This window comes from Cheilinus undulatus, linkage group 21 (assembly GCF_018320785.1).
Source record: "Cheilinus undulatus linkage group 21, ASM1832078v1, whole genome shotgun sequence".
Taxonomy (NCBI): domain Eukaryota; kingdom Metazoa; phylum Chordata; class Actinopteri; order Labriformes; family Labridae; genus Cheilinus; species Cheilinus undulatus.
In genome coordinates this window covers 28,420,395-28,445,034 of record NC_054885.1, presented here as the reverse complement: position 1 = coordinate 28,445,034, position 24,640 = coordinate 28,420,395, and the positions used below count along the sequence as shown (strand labels likewise).

Below are 24,640 nucleotides of genomic sequence, written 5' to 3'. Positions count from 1 at the left end.
TATGATCATAAAAACAATGACCTTTGCATTCCCAAATCAAAACACTAATATGATTTGCTTCATATTGTCAACACAGACATAAATAATGCTGTATATGCAAAGTAATTCATACATTTTTTATTAAGTTGTTATGCTATGAACATGTCAGTGTTGTGCTATTATACTAACTTTATTCAGGTGTGGCTATGAAGGGAACTTTGTGGGTAAATTTATGTAAAGGTTTCAACAGATTAAAGCTTGACCATGGAGTTTTTGTACAAAGGTTATGTTAGAACAGCTTTCCCAAACGTCTGAATACTGTGGGAGTGGGAGACTGGAAAATCTTCGGAGGCCTCTTGTACAACCATAACATGAGACTCAAATGTTCAGCTCTTATTTTTCATATTTTTGTTTCAAAAACAGGAAATCTCTGTGCCAACACTTTCACAGTCCTTGGAGAATTACACTTATTGAGCCACTGCCATTTATTTGGTTTTGTGCAGGCATCTGTAAAGTAAATTAATTTTTTCTTTTATAATGGGTAAATTTCAGTTATATGCTGAGGGGTGTCACCTATTAGTCCAACACCAGTTAAACCATGACACCATTTGTGTACATCAGATAAAATAAATGATATGAAGGTGACAGATGTTCATGTTTTGTTACTTCTGAGACTCAGATAATATCATGCAATCATATATGTTATGAAAAATGGTGTTTTTTATTTCTATAATTTTTAGTTATTGTAAAGAACCTCTCTGGGGCCCACCTGTACCTTGCTGGCCCATCAGTGGGCACTTTGGGAAGCACTGTGCTAGAGTATGCTGTATTTTGTATTCACTTGATTTTTATGTGTTGCTTTAAAGGCTACAGTAGATAAATGGGCGTACAGACTTTTAAATGTCATGGGTAAACTTTTCGCCAGCTCTATATCATAAATAATTACATATTGCATTTATTGCTTTTACACTCCAACCTGCTTCACTGCTTTTATGTCCCTCTTTATTTTTTGGAGTGTTAAAATCAGCTCCTTCACAGCCTCTTCAGCCTCATCTGTCTGTAGCAATTTGCAATGTACGTGCTGTCTGCTGAGATGGAGACCACTCCAAAGCCCCTTTTTGCTGAAAAGTTTGTACTTAAACCACTTAATTTAAAAGTTCTTAATTCACTGATGAGTTTTGAGTTTGGCTGATCTGTATACACTTACACACTCTCACTCAAAAGTTTGCTTTTGAAGAAGACGCAGCAGGAGGTGTGTGGATTTTGAAGAAAAAAATCTGATAATTTGATGCCAAAGGATGCAGCTCCTCAGCCGCTAATGTAAAAAATACTTTCTTCTCCATCAAATGTTTTCAAACTGGAGTTAAATTGCAGCTAATATTTGTGTCCCCTTATTTACGAAGTGCAGTTGCAGATATACTGTAAGCATTGATTGATATTCACCTTTAGTAATACATCAGACGACCTACAGCACAGGGGCTTTGGACTCTTGGTCAGAAAAATATACGTGTGTCTCATTTATCTGTACATGCAGCTCTGACACTTGTCTTTCCACCAGGTCTCTGTATGTTTTTGTGTCCTTTGCTCAATGTAGCTCTTTGTGTTCCTTTTCTTGACAATGCACTGCACATTCAGAAGAGGCAGCCTGTAGGTATATGAAAATATAAAACTCTCACAAGATGCATGACCTGATCTCCTTCTCTCTTCCCTTTTTGGTTATTTTACTTTTTGTGGAGACTTTAAACCTTTGTTTTAGTTGTTTTTTTCTCTATATATTGCCTGTATTTAAATTAACCAAAGTAAGACAGGCAATATGTTTGATCTCAACGAGACATCTACTTACACGCCTGAAGATAAAGAGTTTAATTTAAAGCGTTTGTCACCCCCATATTTTGTGCTTGTCATTGTTTCATGTCTTGTTTTTCTGTTATCTTGTGCCAAACTTTCATCACGTTCTTCGTTGTCCCGGTTCTAAGTCACTTGTCCTGTACGTTTGTGTCTTGTGGTTCTGCATGAGCTTCTGCACGTTGGGGGGTCGCTGTCTCTCTCTCTCGTTTCCTCCTTTAATCTCTGCTCCCTTACCTTCTCCCCCTCTCTGTTTCTCTGCTGTAGGAGTGATTGTGTAGTTGAGTGTTGTTCATGCACTCTCCTCTCTCTCTTTCTCTCTGTGCAGGGGATGTGCTGTTCCAGATGGCTGAGGTCCACAGACAGATCCAAGTGCAGCTAGAGGAGATGGTTGGTATTCCGAGCTCAAAGGGTGTTTTTTAGTGGTGTAGTTCAACTCTACAGTGCTGTCAAAAAGTATTAAATATAATATTTCAGCTTGTGGAAAAAACAATACATTACTTCAGCAACACTAAATTGTATTATAATCATTTTGCTTTCTTTTGTGTTGCAGAAAAAATGTGGTTATACAATCTAATATAAATGGGACATGGTTATGCAAGGACAAAATGATTGATTAAAAAAAAACAGTGAAAAAGAAAACAAACACATAAAGATTAGTACTTAAATAGAAGAGAAATCAGACATATCCAAAAGCTTTAGTGGGTGGACAGAATTGCGTCTGTATTGAAGCTCCTATGAGGAATTTTTAGCATGCAATGAAAGACTGGTATTCATTTTGATGCCTTTCTTTGACTGATGGAGACAAACAAGATGAAAATTGACAGGATTATCTCTATATAGATACTTAAAATGGTGAAACTGTTAGCAGGGGGTAGATGTCAGTTGGGGGATTGAGTTTCAATTATGATTTTCTATAGTTATGAAAAAAATTAAGTTTTTACTAAATAGATATAGGTTTCTTTCATGTAATTGCCTAAACAAACGATGAATACTTCCCTAAAACACACTTTGCAAATGCCCGACATGATCAATTCTTACAATGAATCATGGAGGTTTTATAAAAATGTACAGTGTTTGTTGTTTCATTGGTCAAAAATAAAAAATGTGGAATTTAACATACACTAGTCTGTAATCATTATTCATCAAATGTTCTTCTAAACACAAGTAGAGTAAAGAATATCTAAATTTTGTCTAATTCAAAAACTCAAAAATGAGGAATGATTTTATGTGAATGAGGCACAATGGCCATAAATTCAAGAAAAGAAAGTGTAAAAGTTCTGTTGATAATATGAACTGGAGTTGGAGAAAATAATGTAACACAGAAATAGCAGACACTTTATGCGATCATACTTAAATAACAGTGAAACCAGGGTGGATCAAATTTGACCCGCAAGGACAACAAATGCATAGTCAAAACAAAGAAAACACAAGGGTTAAAGCACAAGTGCTGGCAGCGTTTTATCTGAATTTGATAAATGTTCATTGTTTTGGTGAACAGTGAATAAACCCTCAGAAGTCCACGGGCTATTTTTGCCCTTTTGTCAATACTCTTCTGTGGAAAATATAAACCACTCAGAAAATGTTCACCATGCTCATGTTTTTTTTTCTTTGTTTCAGTATAATCTCAACTTTACAAACTTTTTTTAAACCTTTTTTTTTTTTTTTACTGATTCTTAAAAAATCCTATTCTAAAACAATAACTATATATAAATATGATGAAGCTGTCATTAATAGAGTTGGAAATTTAAAAAATATAAACTTACACTTAAGAGTGGTTAAATAAAATATATAAAGCCAAAAATTGCATGCTTTTAAACAGCATACATATTTATCTGTGGGTGCTTTTTACATCCAAGTATTAAGTATAAAAAGAACAAAATGGCAGTCCTTGCATTCAAAGACTGTGTAGGATTGCCAAGCAGTGCAAATTAAACATACAAAGATGTCTAAGTGAGCCAGACTCAAGCCAAATGCAGAAAAATACTATTATACACTACATCTAAACACTGACCAGTGGTGTGATGGGAGAACTCCACTCACATATCCCGCCAGATTTGTAATTGCAATGGAAAGAGCTCGATCAAATGACATTCTACAGAGTTGGACCAACACTGAATGGTTAACACTTTCAAATAACTCCAACACTGAAGGCCATTTATTAAAAAAAAAAAAAGCCATAAAACTACATTTTAAGTGTTAAAATCATCTCCCAAATTTTCAGCACTGAGATTTCAACAGCTGTGTAGGTATTAAGGTCAGTGTCCTTTGCCCAAAATTGAAATCTGATAAAAAATACAGGAAGTACAAAACAGTGATAATCAATATTATGTTTAACAAAAACACATTTCATTTATTTTTCTGTTACTCTCCACAACAAATTTGACTGATTTTTTTTTTTCCTGAGCTGTGGAGCCTCCGTGGGCAGTGAAAAGAATACACTATAATTAAATGAACATGGACTCACACTGAATGAACAGACATGCTGAGCTCGTATAAATCTACTCTGCCAACACAGAGGGTGGCTAGGGAAGTCAAGTGAGTTAATTGAATAGTACGGCATTCTAGGTAATGTGCTTGTATGACACACTATCTGCAGTTAATTTTAAGGTTATTACGTGTGAGTCCCATAAAGAGGAGGGTAACAAGAGCCAGCTGTCCTTATGCAGTAGTTTCAAGTCTATCAATCCTTTTCTGTACTTGCTGTCCATGTAATCCTTTCTGTTCTTCATACTGATCCACTTGGTGTTAGCAACTCAGCATGAGTTTAATCTCAGAAATCAGGAATAATATTCAGAGTCCTTACTCTGCAGAAGGCTAAAAGACCACTTTGAGCTCCCTAAGCTTACTCAAGAGATTTTTTTTTTTAATATCAGATTAATTCTAGTACAGAACACTATCTTTTTTCAGATTGCTGGGGTTAGGCTCAGTCACTATCAGATAAATGTTAACGAAGTGTAACTTGTTGCTAATGAAATATTTTTTTGCACATGTATAGTGCAGCTACTGTACAAAAACCAGACTGTCAGTCTGTATTATATATAGAAGAAGAAATCCTTTTTCATCTCTAGAGTGGAAACTCACTGAACATATTACACATTCATAACATGCACCTTAAATCTCTTAAGTTATGTCACTTCTTTTTGTTTCTCTCTAATATTAGATAAAGATAACCTGAGTCAATATAAAATGTGTTTATTAAATGATGATTTCCTTTAGTTAGGGAAAAAAGCCAACCAAACTGGCCTGGCCCTATGTGAAAATTAATGCCTTGTGTTAAATTATGAATTAACTGTGAAAAATTTTTTTTTTTGGAAAGCTGAGTTCAGTTTCACTTGCCACACCCAGGCCTGATTGAACCCAGACCTGCTGAATCAAGAAATCACTTCAACAGAACATGTCTGACCAAGTGAAGTAGGCAAAAAGATCTAAAAAAAAAAAACAGAGAATAAAAGTAATTGAAATGTATCAGTTGCAAAGCCATGTCCAAGGCTTTGGGACTCCAGTGAACCACTTGAGAGTCATTATCCACAATTAGGGAAAACTTGAAACAGTGGAACCTTCGCAGGACAGACCAGCCTACCAAAGTTATTCAAGGAGCACATCAACAACTCATCCAGGACATCACTAAAGAACCCAGAACAACATCTTAAGACCTGCAGGCCTAACTTGACTCAGTTAAGATCATGATTCAACAAGAAGAAACAGACTGGGTAAAGATGGGATCTGTGGGAAAGATCTAAGGCTGCAACCACTGCTGACCTGAAAGAACACAAAGGCTCGTCTCACATTTGCCACAAAACATCTTGATGATGCCCAAGACTTTTGGAAAAATATTCTGTGGACCGATGAAACAAAAGTTGGAACTGTCATAAAGGTCACATCTAGAACTAATAAGCGTTTCATGGAAAGAACATCATGCCAACAGTCAAACATGGTGGTGGTAGTGTGACTGTCTGGGGCTGCTTTGCTGCTTCAGGACCTGGACCATTAGCTGTAATTGATGGAACCGTGAATTCTCTTCTCTACCACAAATCCTGGAGGAGAATGTCTGGCAATCACTTCATGACCTTAAGTCCAAGCAAACTTGGGTTATGGAGCAGGACAGTGATATGAAACACACCAGCAAGTCCACCTCTGAGTGGCTGAAAAAAGTCTGAGTGGCAAAAGTCTGGACTTAAATCTGATTGACATGCTGTGGAAGGACCTTAAACAGGTCATTCATGCAGGAAAAACCTTCTTTGTGACTGAATTAAAATGATTCTTCCAAGAAGAGTGGGTCAAAATTCCTCCACAGTGGAGTAAAAGACTCATTGACATTTGCAGGTGTTGCCACCAAGGGTGGCACAACCAGTTCTCACATTTAGTGTGCAATTACAGTTTCACATAGGACTTTTTCACGTCATGAATGAAATCATCATTTAAAACCTGCATTATGTTTTTACTCAGGTTAATATTTCTGACATTAAAATTTGCTTAATGATGTGAAAATTTAAGTGTGATGAAAGTGGAAAAAATAAAATAAAATCAGGAAGGTGGCAACTCTATAAAAGGAGCACTCCCGAAAGGCTCAGTCATTCACAATCAACAACAGCACATGGTTCTTCACTTTGCTGGGCTAAGTAGAAAAGTGTTTTGTGGTCAGACAAGTCCAAAATTTAGATTGCTTTTGGAAATAATGGCTGTCTAATCCTCTTGGCGATAAAGAAAAGGGACCGTCTAGATTTTTATCAATGCAACATTCAAAAACCAGTATCTGGGATTTGTGAGGGTGTATTAGTGCTAAAGGTATGGGTAACTTGCACATCTGTGAAGGCACCATTAACACTTGGACACATTTTTTTTTTTTTTTTGGAACAGCTATGCTTCAATCTAAATGACATCATTTTCAGTGACATCCATGCTTATTTCAATACGATGGTGCCAAACCACATTCTGTACAAGTTACAACAGTATGGCTTCACATTAAAGAGTGTGGCTACTACACCAACCAGAATAATGTACACTTAAAATGTACATTAAGGAATTCAACTTCTACTACTTGAACAATTAGTGTGTTCAATTCTCAGACACTTAAAGAGAGTTGTTTGAAGAAGAGGTTATTTAACACTGTGGTAAATATGTTCATGTCCCAACTTTATTGGAACTTATTGTGTTGTGCTGTGTGTTGTATTCATTTGAATATAAGATGAACAAACTTTGCAAATCACTGTATTCTGTTTTCATTCACATTTTAGTGTCCCAACTTTTTTGGAAATGTGACTTGTATTATCATCAGTTTGTAAATATAAATAAATGTCAGTACAGTGCGTATCTTATTCTGGTTTTGCAGACTGTTCCTTAGGCACAGCACATTTAAAATCCAGAGACTGATTATTGTGTCATATTATTGCACTGAATCTGTGACAGTGATTTGCAAGCTGAGAGAGGCTGCACATGCCAGGATTTTGTTGATAAAACATTTATTCAGTAGCTGCGTAAATGAAGATAACACACTGGCCAATTGAATACAAGTTAATGAGGAAGTCGTTATCTACAAAGCATCCATTATTGACTCTGGGCAGTAACTCTCCTTCACATTTCTCTCTCTGTTTCTGTTCCCCAGTTGAAATCGTTCCACAATGAACTCCTATCTGAACTGGAGAAGAAGGTGGAGCTGGACTCCCGTTATCTGACTGTGAGTATCTGATTGGCTCTCGAAATCCCAAAGACAGCCTCAGCCCAATAAATACACACCACATTTTTTTCCCTCATTGTGATGCTTTTTATAATGTTACATCAGCTGTTACATAACAGAGATGGAGGTGAAGATGTGTCTCAACGTCTGGATCAAAGCATATCTCTGAGACAATTAAAGAATGTGACTGTGAAGAAGAACAGCTTTGAAATAACATTTCATGTCTACTCACCCATAAAGTGGAGACTCATTACAATTGAAAAAAAAAAAAACCTGTGTGTGAGCACTGTGGAGCTGGTCTACATGCGATATCTTTAGAATGAGTGGGCTGCAAGCTGAGTGTAGAGCAGCACTGCTGTGTCGTTTTGGGGGATGGGATAACATTGCCATGATTGTATTGTAATGTTGGAAGGACGACGATACGAGCGGCTTTGGATCCCAGTCTCTAAATCAAACACGCAAGCATGCATAATTTAATATTGCTCTTAAAATTGATGGGGAAAAAAAGTTGTAAGTGAACAGCTTTGGCTCCAGATTAAACAGGAAGGCTTGTAAGTGCAAACATACATCCTCACAGTTATTTTGAATAGAAGGAGTTACAGAGGAAAATGTCTAATCCCTCCTGCACGAATCCAGATACATAAACAGTCTCAGACATTTCCATCTTGTTGACGTATCCCCGAGGTTTTTAACATCCATTACATTTAATGAGTTTCCTTCAGATCCTCTGCAGTGATAATAGCAGCCATTTTGCTTCAAGTTTTGTGAATTAATCATCTGAAATTTTGTCTTTGTTCAAAAAGACTCAGAGGGGTGCTCACTGTTTTCCAAGACTGAACCGTGTGTCTGTACTCTTCCAAGCTGTGTGTGTATCTCTCTGTGTTCTTTCTGAGTCTGCATCTCTCTTTCTTTCGTCTGATATAATGGGTTCCCCAGGGTTTTACAACTGTTCAGTCATTATGCAGGTCAGAATCTGAGCATAAAAAATCTGAGGTGGGAATAAACAAGGTAGAAATCTTTGATTTGGAGCTTAAACTGTACTTGAGTATTCATCTTTTTGACAACTTTTTACTTTTATCTCCCCACATTTGAACACAAAAAGTACACTATGTGGACTAAAGTATTTGGCAACACGTGTTAATTATTGAATTCAGGTGTTTCATTCAAACTCATTGCAGCACACATATAAAATCAAGCACCTAGCCATGCAGACTCTATTAGCAAACTTTTGGGATACTAAATGGGTTCTGAAGAGCTCAGTGACTTATTGCAGTGACCTTTGATGGTTCAGGAAATTTCATCCTTGCTGGATATTCCACAGTCAACTTTAAGTGATATTATTAGAAAATGGAACCATTTAGGAACAACAGCCACAAAGCAGAAGACCTAGTAAAATCACAGACCACGGTAGATGAAAGTTGTCAACACCCTGCTGATTCCATAGATAAAGAGTTCTGAACTTCCACTGGCATTAATGTAAGCACAAAATGATAAATTTTGATCAAAAGTTGGTCGTGGAGCAGTTTTCAGTGGGTTGTGGATGTGTGTCTGGAAAAAAATGGTGGCAAAAGTCTATGAAGAACATGCAACCATACCAGTGATTTTGCTCTGTTTTATTGTGATATTGAGTAAATTTAAATGTTAAATCAATATTTCAAATCATTTATCTCCTTTTCTTGCAATGAAAGAGGGATTTTTACCATGTTCTGTTTACCATCTAAGATCTTAAGGGCAAAATTTTTATTCACTAAATGTGTGTTGTTGAAATTTTTTGGAAATTTGGGTCGTGATTTGTCATCAGAAATATTGGTGGGTCCTGAGGCTGGATTAGTTGAGAATCACTGGACTAGACCCCTTATCTGAAGTGTAAGGGAAATCTTAATTCTTCAGCATACCGATACATTTATGGACAATGTTATGCGAACTTTATGGCAAGGCCTTTTTCTGTTCTAAAATGACTGTGCCCTAGTGCACAAAGCAAGGGCTATAAAGACATGGTTTGATGAGTTCAGTGTGGAAAATCTTGACTGGCCTTCACAGAGTCCTGACCTCAATCCCATGGAGCACCTTTGGGATGAACTGGAATGGAGACTGCAAGCCAGGCCTTCTTGTCAAAATCAATCTCTGACATTATAAATGCTCTACAAAATGAATGGGCACAAATTTACAGGAACACTCCTAAATCTAGTGGAAAGCCTTCCAAGAAGAGTGGAGGCTGTTTGAGCAGCTCCCCATTAGAGTACATGTATTTGAATACAATATCATTACAGTCCCTGATGGTGTAATGGTCAGACAGCCAAATACTTTGTCCATATAGTGTCATTACATCCCAGTACTTTTTCTTTTACAGTAGATTTATTCACACAGCTCTCTGTACTTCAGTCTGACTGTGCATTTTCATGTAAAATGTAAGGTCAGCCAACTGTTTATATTAGTGATGAAAAGGTGCATTTCTGTCCATGGTGAAACGCTACAAGTACTCCAAAGATCATCTAATATCCTCTTGGTTTTAAATCAGATCAATCAATCACATTTAACCATATTAATTATCTGTCTGCAGTAGTAGCCAGGGACTGAGAATTGAGCACCGGCGCTGGCAACAACAAGCTTTTGCTTTGTTAATTAGGAGGAACAATCCAGCTCATTAAGGCACATGCCTGGGATATTATCTTGTTTACTCAATGCAGCCCTGAAGAGTAAAACAAAACTTTTCACAAAACCCAAAGAATTGATACGTTTTGTGATCATTGTGCTGGGGACACTCCTCTAAGGAGCTTAAGTGGAAAATAGAAGGAGTCAAATTGTAGATATGAATAACAGAGCGGCCCGTATCTGCTCTTCTGCTTGTACCTCAAAGACAAGGCGGAAGTTAAAGGATGACTCATTCATTGTTATTGAGTTTCAAAGACATCAGTGCAAAGGCATGTTTTGTTCCATTTTGCGTGGAAACCTATCAGACAGCTATATATTTCAAACAGGCTCTGGTCTGACAATGAATCAACGGTGGATATAGTTTAAAGCTAAATTTCCAGCAGGTTTTTGATGTGTGGTTGTAGCTGTTTCTCGTCCAGCTCAGACCCACAGAATTACTGTAACACCACTCATCTCTGTTATGAAATCCAAACACAGCATGTGTCATCCTGCTCGTCTTCCTCTGACAACAAACAGCCTCATTTTTACAGCTTCTTTACAGCTAAACAGCACCTAAAGGATACCTGTAACCTCTGCGTTCTCTGTGAATGTGGGTGGTGAACTCCTATATGGGAGATTTCCGTCACCAATTTTTGCCTCAAACTAAAACCACATGAGCTTTGTCATACCGGACACGGTTACTATAGCAACAGAGCTCGTACAATCCAGACACAAAGTTGTTGCTCTCGACAAATAAATAATTAAATGAGCAAATTAAATGAATAAAAGGATAAACTCTGGCATTGAAAGGACTAGGCAAGGCATCTGCTTGTTTCACAAAACCATGCATCACTTTAATTTTGCATGCTGCCGCTGATTTCAGGGTTTTTTTCCCCCCCACGCACTGAAAATTAACTTGGAATCTGCTCAAGATTGGTAATCACTGGCATCAGCTTGTTAAAAACAGATGTGTTGTTGTAAAATCAAGCACAGAAGACAAATAATCAGAAAGAATTGCAAAAATTATGTAGATATTCTTGTTTCTTTAAGAGATTGGTCTCAGATGTCAGAGCTTTTTTAAATGCACCAAAATGGATAACAGTTTTTTAAATTATCTTTAATGCTCATTTCTATGATGAAGTTCCAAACAGTACATACAGAAAACCCTGAAACATTCAGTTTTAAAAAGCAGATGTGACAGGCCTTTTTCCAAAAAGCAGTTGCATTCTGACTGACATAATCTGACAGCTCAATCTAAGAGGCAGTTGTTCAGACCGCTTCCACATTCTGAGACAGTCTTGCTACTTTTTAAAGGGGACATGTTATGCAAAAATCACTTTTTCAGGCTTTTTCTAACACAAATATGTGCCCATGGCCTGTCCACGATCCCCTCAAGTACCAGAACCGCCCCCCCTCCACCTTTCAGAAAATGTGTGCTGAAACAAGCCATTCTCAGATCTTCCCCTCATGATGTCATGTGAGGAGTTAGCCCTGCCCCCAGGTTCAGTTGGCCCTCCCCACGTGGAAGAAAATTCCACCCTCCTTTCCTGATCCTCTTCTCCACTGCCAGCGGAGAGGAGGATCAAGTGAGCCACATCCATTAAGCCATGTCCCTTCCCTGAGAGGGAGTGGTCAGGGGCGGAGTCAGAAAATTCATTAACATTTAAAGCCACAGACAGAGAAACGGCTCATTCTGAGCAGGGCTGAAACGGAGGGGATTTTAGAAATACAAAAATCCTATGCTGTAGTGTTTTTTCAGCAACAGACTTCACAGGCATGTTTTGAGGACCTCTGAGACCAATATAAAAGGGTAAAATATGTCCCCTTTTAATCTATGGTCCAATCTCGGATTAAGATTCCCATGATTCCAACACTTACTCTCTGTGATTTGACCACGATCAGATCAGAGTTCTCCACTAGAAACAGCACAAAATATGTAAGTAGTTAGATATGCCATGCCAGCATTAAATTGACTGAGCACCACAGATAAACAGATCCTGATACCTGTTCATGCCACATTGTTTTCCAATGGACAGTGTTTGCCAACAGGACCAATATCAGTGGATACCAATTTTCAACCTATGCACAATGCTTCCCAAGTCATAGACTTTGGATTGCAGAGCTAGCGATGTGTATGAGGGTTAAAATCTATTCTTAAATTATCTCTCAGGTTATTATTTTAAAATTTTGTCCACAAGATTTAAGGTCTCAGTGATCCTGACCTTAAAAATGTACTCAGTTCAAGTCATAGTGTGAAGAAAATCCCTCAAGGACTCTTAAGATTTCACACTGACAAGAACAGCCTGGATGGACGAACAGATGGACGGACAACCTGAAAACATGGTGCCTTTGACCTCTGGCTGTTGCTGGCATGAATACATAAAAACCATAAATCATGTAAGACTTGATCAGTTAATCAGGGTACAATGTCTCAACAAGTTCTAACAACATGTCAAGATTGTTTTTCCCACTGATGTGAAGAGGTCTGAACTCACTGGTTGTTTTTCTAGGTAGTAATTAGCTTAAAAACTTTCAGAAATTGTTTGTATATAACCCCCCACTTTCCTTCACCCAGGTGTCTTAATTAGTTGTCCTAATTTTGTGTCTGTGCTCTGCCTGTCGCCCCACGTAGGCCGCCCTGAAGAAATACCAGATGGAGCACAAGAATAAAGGGGAGAGTCTGGAGAAGTGCCAGGGTGAGCTGAAGAAGCTGCGCAGGAAGAGCCAGGGCAGCAAGAACCCATCAAAGTACGGAGAGAAGGAGATGCAGGTGAGCTGATAGGAACATTATTAATTCTCAGACATTAACAGAGAGTGAATGAGGATGCTTTCAACAGCTGTCAAAGCAGGCGGAATAAAACTTCTTCATTTTTTTCTGTAAAACAAAAACAACATGAAATGACAAAAACAAATTAAGGAAATAAAATCATTGATATTCTCCAGCCATATTAGAGCACTGCTGTTCTTAGTCCAAGCAGATTCTTCTTGTGTGTGGGTGACTGGATTGGAGCGTTATGAGTCTTGGTGTAATATAATGACTTTATTTTTTCATAAAGTAAAAGAGAACTCGCAAAACAGAAAAGAAGAATGGGGGTGGAGGCAATGGCGACGAGGTGCCCTGAGTGGGAAGGCAAATAGAGGAGGTTTGATTAAGAAGTATGCACCCTAGCCAGTCTTTTGTACATCTTCACACACAAAGGAGGACAAGCACATGTGAGAAGGATAAGTCAGCATCTCTGACTGATGTACTGGAGGAGTATGTAGCCAGGATACAGCCAAGCTGTCTCAGCACATGGCTTTTGACAGAATGAGTAAGGAACATGCCAGAAAAATGGCTGAATCAGTTATTAAAGTAATAGTATGTAACTTTTCCACCTTAAAATATTGGCTTCAAAGCTGATCTAATAGGACCAATTGCAATAATGGTGTCCCTGATTCAAGTAACTCCAGGCTTGGGTTCTTTTGTGGGGTGAATGTATGGATTTATGGCACTAGTTCATGCACCAGCCTTCAGCTAAAAAGAAGCCAGTAAGGCTGTCATAATGCTGTTTAATGCAACGGCCTAGGCTAAAAGATGGAAGAGGATGGTGGATGATGGAGCAATGCCAACATCGTCTCATTTTTAGCAGCTTTTACTGGGAGCAATAGCAAATTTGTCTCAGTACTGCACACAGATAGATTAATAAATCTTGCACCAAAAAGTTCTCTCTCTCCTTGTTGATCTTCAATTTAGCATTTGAAATTTTGAACCTTACAGACCTATCTCAACTATTATGCTAAAATTTGCCCTCTGCTATGTAACCATATGGCCACAGACTATAGATGACATAGTAAGAGTTGTACACAAATGGTGCATCTGTTTGCAGACAAAGCGCAGTAGATTCAGCAGAATTCATCACAGTGCAAAGTCCATCAGCACCTCCTCAGTCAACATGATTCTTTGGCCTCCCAGTGTCTTCCCCAGCATTCCCAGCCTGTCTTTTTCAACAAATACACATCGTCTGAGAGTAAAACTGAAGGTATACTTCTTGTTTCTCCTTGTGTTCATGTATGCATTTGGCTGCATCGTGCCATTCTAGTTAGTATTCTCACCTGTATTTGATATGTGTCACTGGAGGACACCACTAGAGGGCACACAAGAAAGCTCAGTCCCTGATGTGTTGGAAGCAAACTCCCAACATGGAGATAGTGCGCTAGCTTTTTACCACTTCTGGTTCCATCGTCTTGACGTCTGTGGGATTTATGAGCTTTTGGTTAAATGCCTGAAATAAGGTCTGTGGGGAACACACTTGTTTCCTCATGCAAGACATGTGGGTGATGATGTTAAATTCAGCTGACAGTGTTGTAGTCGAATAGTATGGCATTAGCTTTTTACTTTTTACTTTTACTTTTACTTTCATCAATTATATTAATGCGCCGAATATTAAGCTTATATTATTAATTCATGAAGATTATCTTTATGACCAAACCGTGTAAGTTTCATACATTTTTATTGGGCACAGATCTTATTTTTAGCAGTGATCCAAAAGTTATTGAAAAAAGTCATTGGCTCACCACAGAGAGAACCCATGCAATGCTAACCTCTGGGTTTTACCTACAAAATCATGTCTACACTACACAACTATATCGGGAGCTCAAAAGTACGACAAATTTTTAGAAATGGGGGATCTGTAAATTTTTGATTAAAAAAAGTAATTAATTATTAATTTACAAAGTTTTAAATTTATGAGCACAAAAACTAACGCGTATGAAGCTGAATAAAAGCTTACTGCTTGAAAGAAAACCACACTGGAAGAAAGTGTTTTCCTTGCACAGATTGCAGGTAAAAGCCTAATCAGACTGGGAATGGGCAATAGGGAAGTACTGGTAATTTTAGCCCAGAAACATGACCTAATCGTGACCATCAGGATTAAGAAGATACAGTTCTTTAAACTGGGACTGTCCAAATATTGTTTTTGAGTTTACTTTCCTTTAAATTTACAACTTAATAACAATTTCCGACTTTATAAACTTGAAATTTTTAAGTTTGTAAATATGTACAACTTTAGAAGTCAAACATTCAAGGTTTTTCCTGTACATTTACTACTCTTTAAAAATATAAATACTGAGTTTTCAACTTTAAAATCTCAAAAATTTCATGTTTTTTTGAAAAAACAATTGAGTTTCTTTTTCTAAAAATAATGGATCCTCTATTTTTTAATTCTTATTTCATGATATGCCAATGTACAAAGACAAACATAACAAACAAAAATAACCAATAGTACCAACAGATCAGCCCAGACTTATGACCAGTGGTCAGATCTGCACTGTCTGAACTCTATTTCTTCAAACATTTACCTTGTAACGCTGCTGGTGTATCACTTTAATTTATTAACTGTCATAACTGCTGACTTTCAACCAACTAGGCTTGAAGATGTCATTGTTACAGCCATAGCTGAAATCAGGAGACTTCACAAATGTCCCTTAGTGTTGTTTTTCATTATTTCATCAAAATATCCTCATCAGATACGTATTTATTAAAAAACTAAATACAGACAGCCACGGACACACTCAGCTGAGAGTCACCAGTTTACATGGTCACTTTTTGAACTGTAACACCATTCTTTTCATCATTGTTGTGGGTTTTAAATGTTGACTTCTTAAGCAGACTTTATGTGTCCCATCTGGTTTGACAGACGTTTGTGCTGTGATAATAACACATTGTAAGGATATGGAGGATTATGGACTTGGTTTATCAGTTTGTTGATTGTCACACCTCCTCCATCTCAACAGAGCCTCTAGCACACGTGTATACTGCATCTCATGTCCGTGTTGTGCTCATTTTTGAGGGCGCGCACAGCCTGCGTGTCAAACCTACACTGGGGGAACATGGCCGCTCTGATGCATCAAGGTCTGCATCCCCAAGTATGTCCCCGGCCTTAGGCAGAGCATCACGTGTATTTTATAACAGTGCAGTTGCATTCTAAGATCTTTTGCCAAAGCCCACCAGTGTTGTTCAAAAATGGAGATGAGATGTAAAGTAAAGGACCTCAAAGACAGACATTTCAAAATAAAAAATGATAGGAGAATTCATTATAAATTGAATGCCTGAGTTTGACAGCTGAGATTTATGACTCGGTATAATGTTTTTACGTCAAACTGAAGTGGTCACGTGTTTCACTAAGGAAACAAAGCAGTGTTGCCTTACATGGCATCGTTTGAGTGATTATTCTGTAACAAGCTCTGACTGATCAGGTAGAATAATGAGTTGGACATCACACATAGTGTTAAAACTTGTTTTCTCTTACATTTGGTTGTGAGCGTGTCGTTTCCTAGATAGAAACACAGATGGGCGATGTTGGCATGAATTTAACCCCTGTTGTAGGCCAGTACTGTGGTGTTTCTATTACAGACCTTTTACTGCTTTAGTCCTGCAGCAAGTGTTTCTGTCAAACTAAGAAAAAAAATGACACAGCAGAAAAATGGCAATAGTGTGCATGCTGTTCCTTCACAAGGGTTTCACTGGAAGCTGAAAGTCAGACCGCCTGCAGGGTGAGGAAAGAAAAATCTAACAGGTCAAGGCTTGCAGGGTAATTGCTGAGCTGCTGTTGGTCTTACTGTGAACCATGACAGAATCAAATCAATAGCTGGACCAGGAACACGATTCAAACTAAACTTAAAGTTGTTTTTCGAGTTCATTCGGCATGAAAAATATGCTTTTTAGAGCCCAGGCTGCAGAATAAAAGACCCTCCAATGTAAGGCAGTAAAACAACCCCACGTACACACCTGTCTCTTCCTCTCTGGCAGTGCTGGATTGATGTGACTGCTGTGACATATGAAGTTTGTTCCGCTGTGACAGGGATGCCACGAGAAGACGTCATATATGAAGTGTCATTCTAGAGGCTTCAAAGTTGGCAGTGAATGCAGCCCTGCTCTGTTTTGCATGAAGTTTAGCTTGGGTGGGGAGGGGTGTTTAAATGCACATAGCAAGTGAATCTGAGTCTTAAAGGACGAGTTGTAACATGTTTCTGTCTGACTGCTTCATGTGAAGGATCATTAGGCATCTCTTCAGTTTCCATGAAATCATAATGCACAGTTTTGTAAACAGAAACTGGAATGAAGGAATGTGTCTATGCAAATCAGCCAAAGCTTCGTCCAAAAACAAACAAACCAACAAACAGAAAACAGAGTTATAGTTAACCATAGAAATGCACATTTAACCCTTGTGTGGCCTAAGGGTCAAAAATGACCCACCCAATTACAAATATACTTCATGGTTAACTTTTGCATCTTGTATCTTTTCTTTTTTTTTAAATTCTTATCTCATGTTGTTGTGGGAATGATCCTCAAAACTGAGAAAAGAGTCGTATTTGAATGCTCATTTTACAGGAAATGATAATGCACACTATCACCATTTCACTACAACGTGACTGTTGCTTCCTTCAACGTATATTTCCTCTATTTTCTCAGCTAAGACGTTAAGAAGTTCCTCCTGCAAATGAAACAATGTTTGCAACGATACAGTAACTTTTGCAGTCGCAATATTGTTAATTTTTTTTTTTTTTTTTTTTTGGAAAACACTTGAGATAGACCCTCATAGTGCCATAATATATTATAAGAAAGGCATTTTCAGACTTAACTTTTGCACGAACTTCATGTAACCCATATGTTAGTATCAGGCAAGATTAACAAATATTGTAACTCATGTTATCTTTAAGCAAATTCAAAGCTTGTATAACTTTAATAATAAACTGAATTTAGCTATCATTACTCTTAAAGGCTCATTAAGCTTAGAATGTCCATAAGACTACATTAACAACCAAATATATGCCAAAAACTGCAAAACTAGAATAACTGAACTACATAAAGTTTTAAAATGCATATTTAAATTAGAGTTGTCAGCATTGACCCATTAATTATGATTAATTAGGGTCCATAATTAGTCAATTTTTTAATGTACAAGTCAAAAGTATCAAAATTTTACCTTTTTAGTGCTCCCTTATTTTCCTTTTCAGTCTACAACAACTTCCTTTTTACATGTTTAAACTTGTGTCATAATTTTTCAATCTGCCTGAAGTTCAATTTTTTTTCTCTTGAAAATAAATTCATCTCTATATCCAAACAGGAAGTCAAGTACCCTGAGTTTAATATAGGGCTGAACTATTTGGGGAAATAATCAAATTGCACATTTTTTCTCTAACATTATCATTGCAATGTGATATGCGATTATTTCTTAAGATCCTCATCTTATGTATTTTCCAACAAACACAAGCAATAAATCTTTCTATAGTATACCCAACACCATATTAGATCAAACTAGAGCTGAACAACTTTGAAAAAACATCTAATTGTGATGATTTTGACTTGTTTTGCAAATTGGATATGAATTGTTGTATAGAAGGGGATGATTATTTTATATCATACTTATATTTAGTTGGAAAAATGTACAAAAATGAAGAGTATGATTTTTGGGAGACTGTTCTAAAAAAATGGTACTGGAATGATTGCATGATATGTAATGCATAACATCTCTGATGCTGCAAAAAAGTTTTAAACCAGTATTTGGAAACAAATTTCAGGTTAAGAAATATTGCAACTTCTGCAATTTGAAAACCGCAGCAGGCCATATTGCATTTTAATGTAATCTCACTTGATTAATTTCCCAGCCCTAGTTTAATAAAGTTCAGAAATCAAAATTGAAACCAAAACAGTTAATACTTAGCAGGTCAATAATGATATATCATTAATTAATTTTAGATTAAGGTAACTTTTTTGACCCCAGAAGGGCAATTTATTTGCAGCTCACCCATGTCCACAATACACAACCTTCAGCTGAAACAGCTGACCCTTCTCATCCTCGCTCTCCTGAGCACATTTGTGTTAGGCACATAGTCTTGCCAATGATACCTAAAATTCACAGATCAGAGGTCGTCACAAAGGAGTTCAATGCCTGCAACTTCCCATAGAATTATATTTGCAACAGCAACAGCTAAATACCCAAACAGTTAAAAGGACACTATGAAATTATAAGTCTTAAAAAATGCAGGTCTAAATGCACATTTAGGGTCCTTAATTTCTGTAAATTTCTTTTAATGTCATTTTGGACCAAATTATTTTCCAAAAAGTACAGAAAAAGCCATTAAAATTTAAATAAAGCCTAAAAATTAAGTTTAAATGCACATTAAGGCATTTAATAAGTGTTTTGTTCCCTTGGACTTCATTTTGGAAATATTTAATTGGATTGGGCCTTGGATAAAGGCACATATAAACTATATTTGGGGCTCATTAAATCTGAAATGCTCATAAGACTGCAGTTTTTTTCCTTTGCAAGTCTTCTTGCTATTTAAAGTCTCTTTTTTGTATTAAGGAGATAAAAAAGCAGCTCTTCTAAAATGATCTTGTTTACAGTGTTTTGACTTCATCTGAGTTTTGGTTCCATAAGAAACACCAAACAAAAGGTCATGTTTTCTGCATTTTTTTAAACCTGATGATTGTGCTGGAGGAAAATGTCAAGGTTCAACCTCTTTTTCAGTTTTACTACAAGTCATTATCATGGACATTTATGTGAAGCAGAATAGGGCCAACTAAAGGAAGTGAAGAGTTTAAATAGGTGAATATTGGACATACTCCCTCTGAGTCTGTATGACAGATCAATTGGGCCCATCTGTGCAGAAAAGCGAGCTCATCAGGCTCTGGACTCATAATGGTACAGTCGGTTAGCAGGGATGCAGGAAAATCAATCTCCCTTTCTCATTTCCAGCCTGCTCACTTTCACTGATCACATCAGGGCTGTGGGCGTGTGAGAGAAAAGTCAACTCGTTTATGCTGGAGGTTCCCCCTGGGAGGACAACGACACACAGACGAGAGGAAGAGAGAGAGAGAGGGCGAGATCTGCACTTCTTCGACACCTGTGCTTCCCAGTAACAACCATCCATCTAGAAAAGCTTAGAAAGTGACCGTCTTCAGACATCCCAGAGTGTTTTATTTGATTTTTCAGATGGAGAGGGCTGCCTACGGTCAATATGAGGCAGAACAGAAAGTACAAGCAAAAGTTGCTAAGCTGAGCTCGCCGTTTCCTCCTCCTCATCCTCCTCCTCCACCACATCTGTGTTATTTTAGCAGACGAAAAGCACTAACTTTTCTTTTTATCTCCTCTGCCTTCATTAAAAAGTAAAGCATGTCTGAGAGGAGTCTGGCAGTGGACGCAGATGGCTGTTGAATTTCATTGATCCCCATCTCTATCTCCCTCTCCCTAACCCTCACTTTTTTTGCTGTTGTCTCTCCCATTCCTCTCTCTGATAGTAGAAAGACAGACAAAGAGACAGACACTTTTACTCTGCCATCTCATCATAGGGTAAAGTCCCCATCTTTAAATGCTAATCAGCTCATTTTGTAGTTCAGTGGAGTGGTCCCGGATAGCTTAGAGAGGGGTTTAATCTAGATAAACTCCTTCGCAATGGGTTTCGTTGGCTGTTTTAATAAAAGCTAGGGCAGAGATGGTGAAAAAGAGTTCAGAATTAATGTTTTTGATAAGCTTGGGGATATTTTTCTGCTTGGAGCCATAAAATTTAAAAAAAAAAAAAAAAAAAAAAAGATCCCGACCCGGATTCGTACAGATGCAGGAAGAAACGTATTGTCAATGTGTAATAGCAGAAGATAAGCACTGACAAATACTAACACAGCAATTTCAAGCAGGTACTGTAGGTGTTGGTGCTTTGTGTTGTGCCCTGGAGCGTTAAAATACAGTTTGTTTGGTTGCAAAGGGTGCTGATGATGAACGAAGAGAACAGGCCGAGAAAATGCTTTAGAATCCCCACAGGAGGAATGAAACTGTTCTGTTGTTGTGAATCCTACTGGCTGCATTGCTTTTGGAGTGGAGTAAATCTCTCAATTCTCATTGCTTATAATCCCTGTGCTTCTATAACTACGAGAAGTCGGTGCAATAAAGTGCATGACACTGTCTGTATATTGATAGAGACAACATGTCTACATTGCCTTAGATTGTCAAAAAGGTATTATTGTATTAGTGCACAGATTGGCTGGTAGAAGCTTAGGTCTGATGCTGTGCCCCTCTAGTATCTAAAGCATTAATTCAACTTACAGAGTACCAGTGATAGGCAATCTGCCCATGAACAGTTTCCAGTTACTACCATCAAAAACTTACTCAGCTTGATGCATTACCGTTAGCAGTCCTGGTAATATATGTCTAATATGCCCCATCCGGACATGCAAAAAAAAAAAATTAATGCTGTGTTTGAACCATTGTGAGTACAAGCACATGCAAAGTGTCTTTTGTTAATTTCCAACATGCTTCAATTTCTTTGCAGACTGCCTTAGTTACCTTAGGTGCTACTAGTTTTGAGTAATATGACAAAAAACAATGATTGTTTGTCCCATTGGTGAAATAGGGGCCTGCAGATAATTGCAGCTAGGTAAAAGCTGAAAAAGTCAACTCAACCTAAGCATAAAGCCTTATCTAGATGAGGTGAAAAGTTGATAGCATGTGTTTTCAAACTGTACCATCTGGAGACTCCAAAAAGGGCCCTTGGTTGTATACCTACAATAATAGGCTGCTACTCCTGAACTCTTCAGCATACAGGCATCATCATGGGCTCTTTGGAAAGGAGATACTGTAAGGAAACCCACTATTACTTTTAGTATTACTGGCACAAAGATAGAGAGGAATAAACACATTACAATGCATTTTGAGATTTTGTGGATAATTCATTAATAATGAAAAAATAAGCGTTATGATGTCTGTGTAGGTTCTCATTCATCCAGGTCATGGTTATCCAGATCTCCATCAAGGAGCAACTAGACTTGATTGATGTTCTTGAAGATGTTTCATCTCTCCTTTAAAAGGCTTTTTTTGGTTCTAAAAGTGACTGGGGCCAAAGTTCTGATTTATAGCCTCTGTTGACCATTTGCATGTTGCTAATCAGGGTGGTCATCTGAGAGTCACTGATACAGTTTCACCTAAGGGCGTGCCATCCAGGTTTGCCAGCCTGGGTGATATTAGGTCCTGGGATCCAGTGTGAAGTTTCAATTGTTGTCAAAAGGAATCCAGGGCTGCATTGTATGTAGGGGATAAGAAGTGTCCACCACCTCTGTTCAAAGACGGTTTCTGCAGCATGTTTTGCATGATCAGAACATGCATCCCAACTAATTCCACTTTTTTCCTCCATGTATACTAAATGACAATACTAAATTTTTAACCGTTTTTCTCCCTTACTGCATTAAATTCATCCATGAAATCACAACGTTGGTTTACATTTTAGTAAATACACCATATGGAGTGATGTTTCATGTTAAAGTCTTCAATTGAAAAAAGAAGTGAGCCACAGAGGTGGGCATGCCAAGCAATGCTGGTCTGTACTGAAGCTGGAACCCCTTACTGGGAATTCATCAGTGTTCTGGGGTTTTGTTACAGAGGTGAGCTGTAGTGATTGAACCTGCAATTGATGGCAGAGAAGAATATTTTCTGTGTCTGTTACGCCTTCGTTCCGCAAAGCCGTTCTGTATGAAAGCGACCGTTCCGCAATGGGAAGTCAATCTCGCCCCACCTCTGATCCGGATCAAGAGGTAGTATCAGAGCCGTTACAGACTTTTCCGCAACGAGTGTGAAAGGACGTCACGGCATTCCGCAACTGTGAGTGTGCGCTGCTGTCTCCGTAAACGGAAGATTTAAAAACCAGTGCGGTTTAATTGAGCGGCATTTCATCGGATAAAACAACAAAAGGATAAACAAAGAATAATGTGGATTAACCGGAGAGCCTGCGAGGTTAGAGAGCTGATCACACTGTACAGGAGAGGAGAGAGCAGACACATCTCTGCTCACAGCAGCGTCTGAAAAGTTCCATGACGTGTTCAAGTGAGCTCGGTACTCTGAAGTTTTCAACCTCCGACGTAAATATGTGCTCTGTGACACCACTTAAAGTCGAACCTCCAACTCAGAAACATAGAGGAAAAAAAGTCTCTTGGATCTAATCAATCAAAATGAATGTTCATGTTATTTTCCCTGTATTTCGTTTAGAAAATACAAAGTTTTGAATCTAGAAATCCAGAGTTTCGAGTTTCATTGAAAGCAGCAGCTCTGGCAGCGGCTGCCATCTGATCACGGGGCGCTGGTGTGTGTAAGCTCGAGCGTGCACGGCTCTGTCACATCTTTGTGTGAATTGCTCGTTGCGGAACAGAGACAGGCATTCTTTTTTACGTTTATATTACAATATAAACAAAATTTCACTGGTTTGGAAAACCACTGGAAATATTTGAGGTGATTTAATGTCAAATCTGGAATTTACAAAAAAATATTTTGCCCTGTGCTTTAAGGTTTAACCCATCTATTAATATTGAGGAGGTGGGATTTTTGACCTACATTGCACCCAGTCAGGGAAGCTTTAAATGTTTTGGCTTCACTCCCAGGAGGCTGTGCCTCTGTCCATCTTAAAATACGGTCTACAGTGCATGATATCAAGTGCAGCTTTTGGCTTGTGCCCGATGGGATTTGTAGTCATTATAAGGGCAAATACAGATCAGTCGGACCTGAACAGACGTGTAGCAGGTTACATTTATATTCCTAACCTTTGCCAAACAAGTCATTCCAGCTGTGATGTAACCTGAGGTTGCTCAGATATAATAGAGGTTGATTTCTGCCCGGGCTTTTCCCACTGCACTCATTGTCTTGGGTTACTTTGGTGACCTTTTGAATACTGGGAGAATCAGGCCATGTGGATTTGACAGGAGAAGAGTTCTCTTCACCCTGTTCAAGGCAATTTTCTCTGCCATTTCCTTTAACACTTTGTGCCTGCAAAGCAGCAAACTGAGCCTGTTTCAAGCACTTAATTTGACGTACAGATAGAACAGAATAAGGTCAGGCTGCTCTCAGGTGAAAATGCTCTCATCATCCTTTCTCCTGCAAGATTTGACACCCCGGCTCTGATGGTGTTGTTGGATTTCTTCCAGCGCTAATGCATGGAGGCAGTTACTCAAAATGTTTGTCTTCAGCATCATTTAGCCAGCCTGAACTGTTCCTCCACATACTTCCGATGAACTGACTTCTAGCTGTTGGCAGTGGGGAAGTAGTGTGCTCTGGTGGTTGCTAAATGAAATGCATCTGCACTCCACAGGAACTTCCATTTGGCTGCAGGCGGGAACTCCAACTTCATAAACTTCATTAGTCTGTGTGGAATTAAATGTGAAACTTTAGAAAATCTTCCCTGACGCTTTGGGACTGAACTTGAGGAACTATTACTCACACAGCAGCAGTGATGAAAACACAAATTATGACTTTTTTCCTGTTACTTTGGCTGAGACTGAGAGGACAAAAACAACAGAATCATCAGTGCTGACTAAACAGGCTTGAATAGAAAGGAAATGGAGGATAAGAAAAGTAAAAGTTGTATTATTTTAGGCATTCAGAAAAAAGGGGTTTCAATAAATGATCAGCTTTCTTGTATGTCAGAAGAACTGGGTTAGTGTCCATGTGTTTTATTTGGCTAGTGTGTGAGAAACATGCCCCATGACGCACT

At 38.2% G+C, this 24,640-nt stretch overlaps 1 protein-coding gene across 5 annotated transcripts in view; it reads left to right on the top strand.

Annotated features, from left to right (window-relative positions):
• Positions 1-24,640, top strand: part of baiap2a (BAR/IMD domain containing adaptor protein 2a) — a 114,402-nt gene that overhangs the window by 65,835 nt on the left and 23,927 nt on the right. For all 5 annotated transcript variants that reach the window (XM_041778485.1, XM_041778483.1, XM_041778482.1 and 2 more), the window contains exons 4-6: positions 2,153-2,214; positions 7,430-7,501; positions 12,765-12,902. In XM_041778485.1, the coding sequence (XP_041634419.1) occupies positions 2,153-2,214; positions 7,430-7,501; positions 12,765-12,902 (272 nt within the window). The remainder of the gene's footprint in view (positions 1-2,152; positions 2,215-7,429; positions 7,502-12,764; positions 12,903-24,640) is intronic.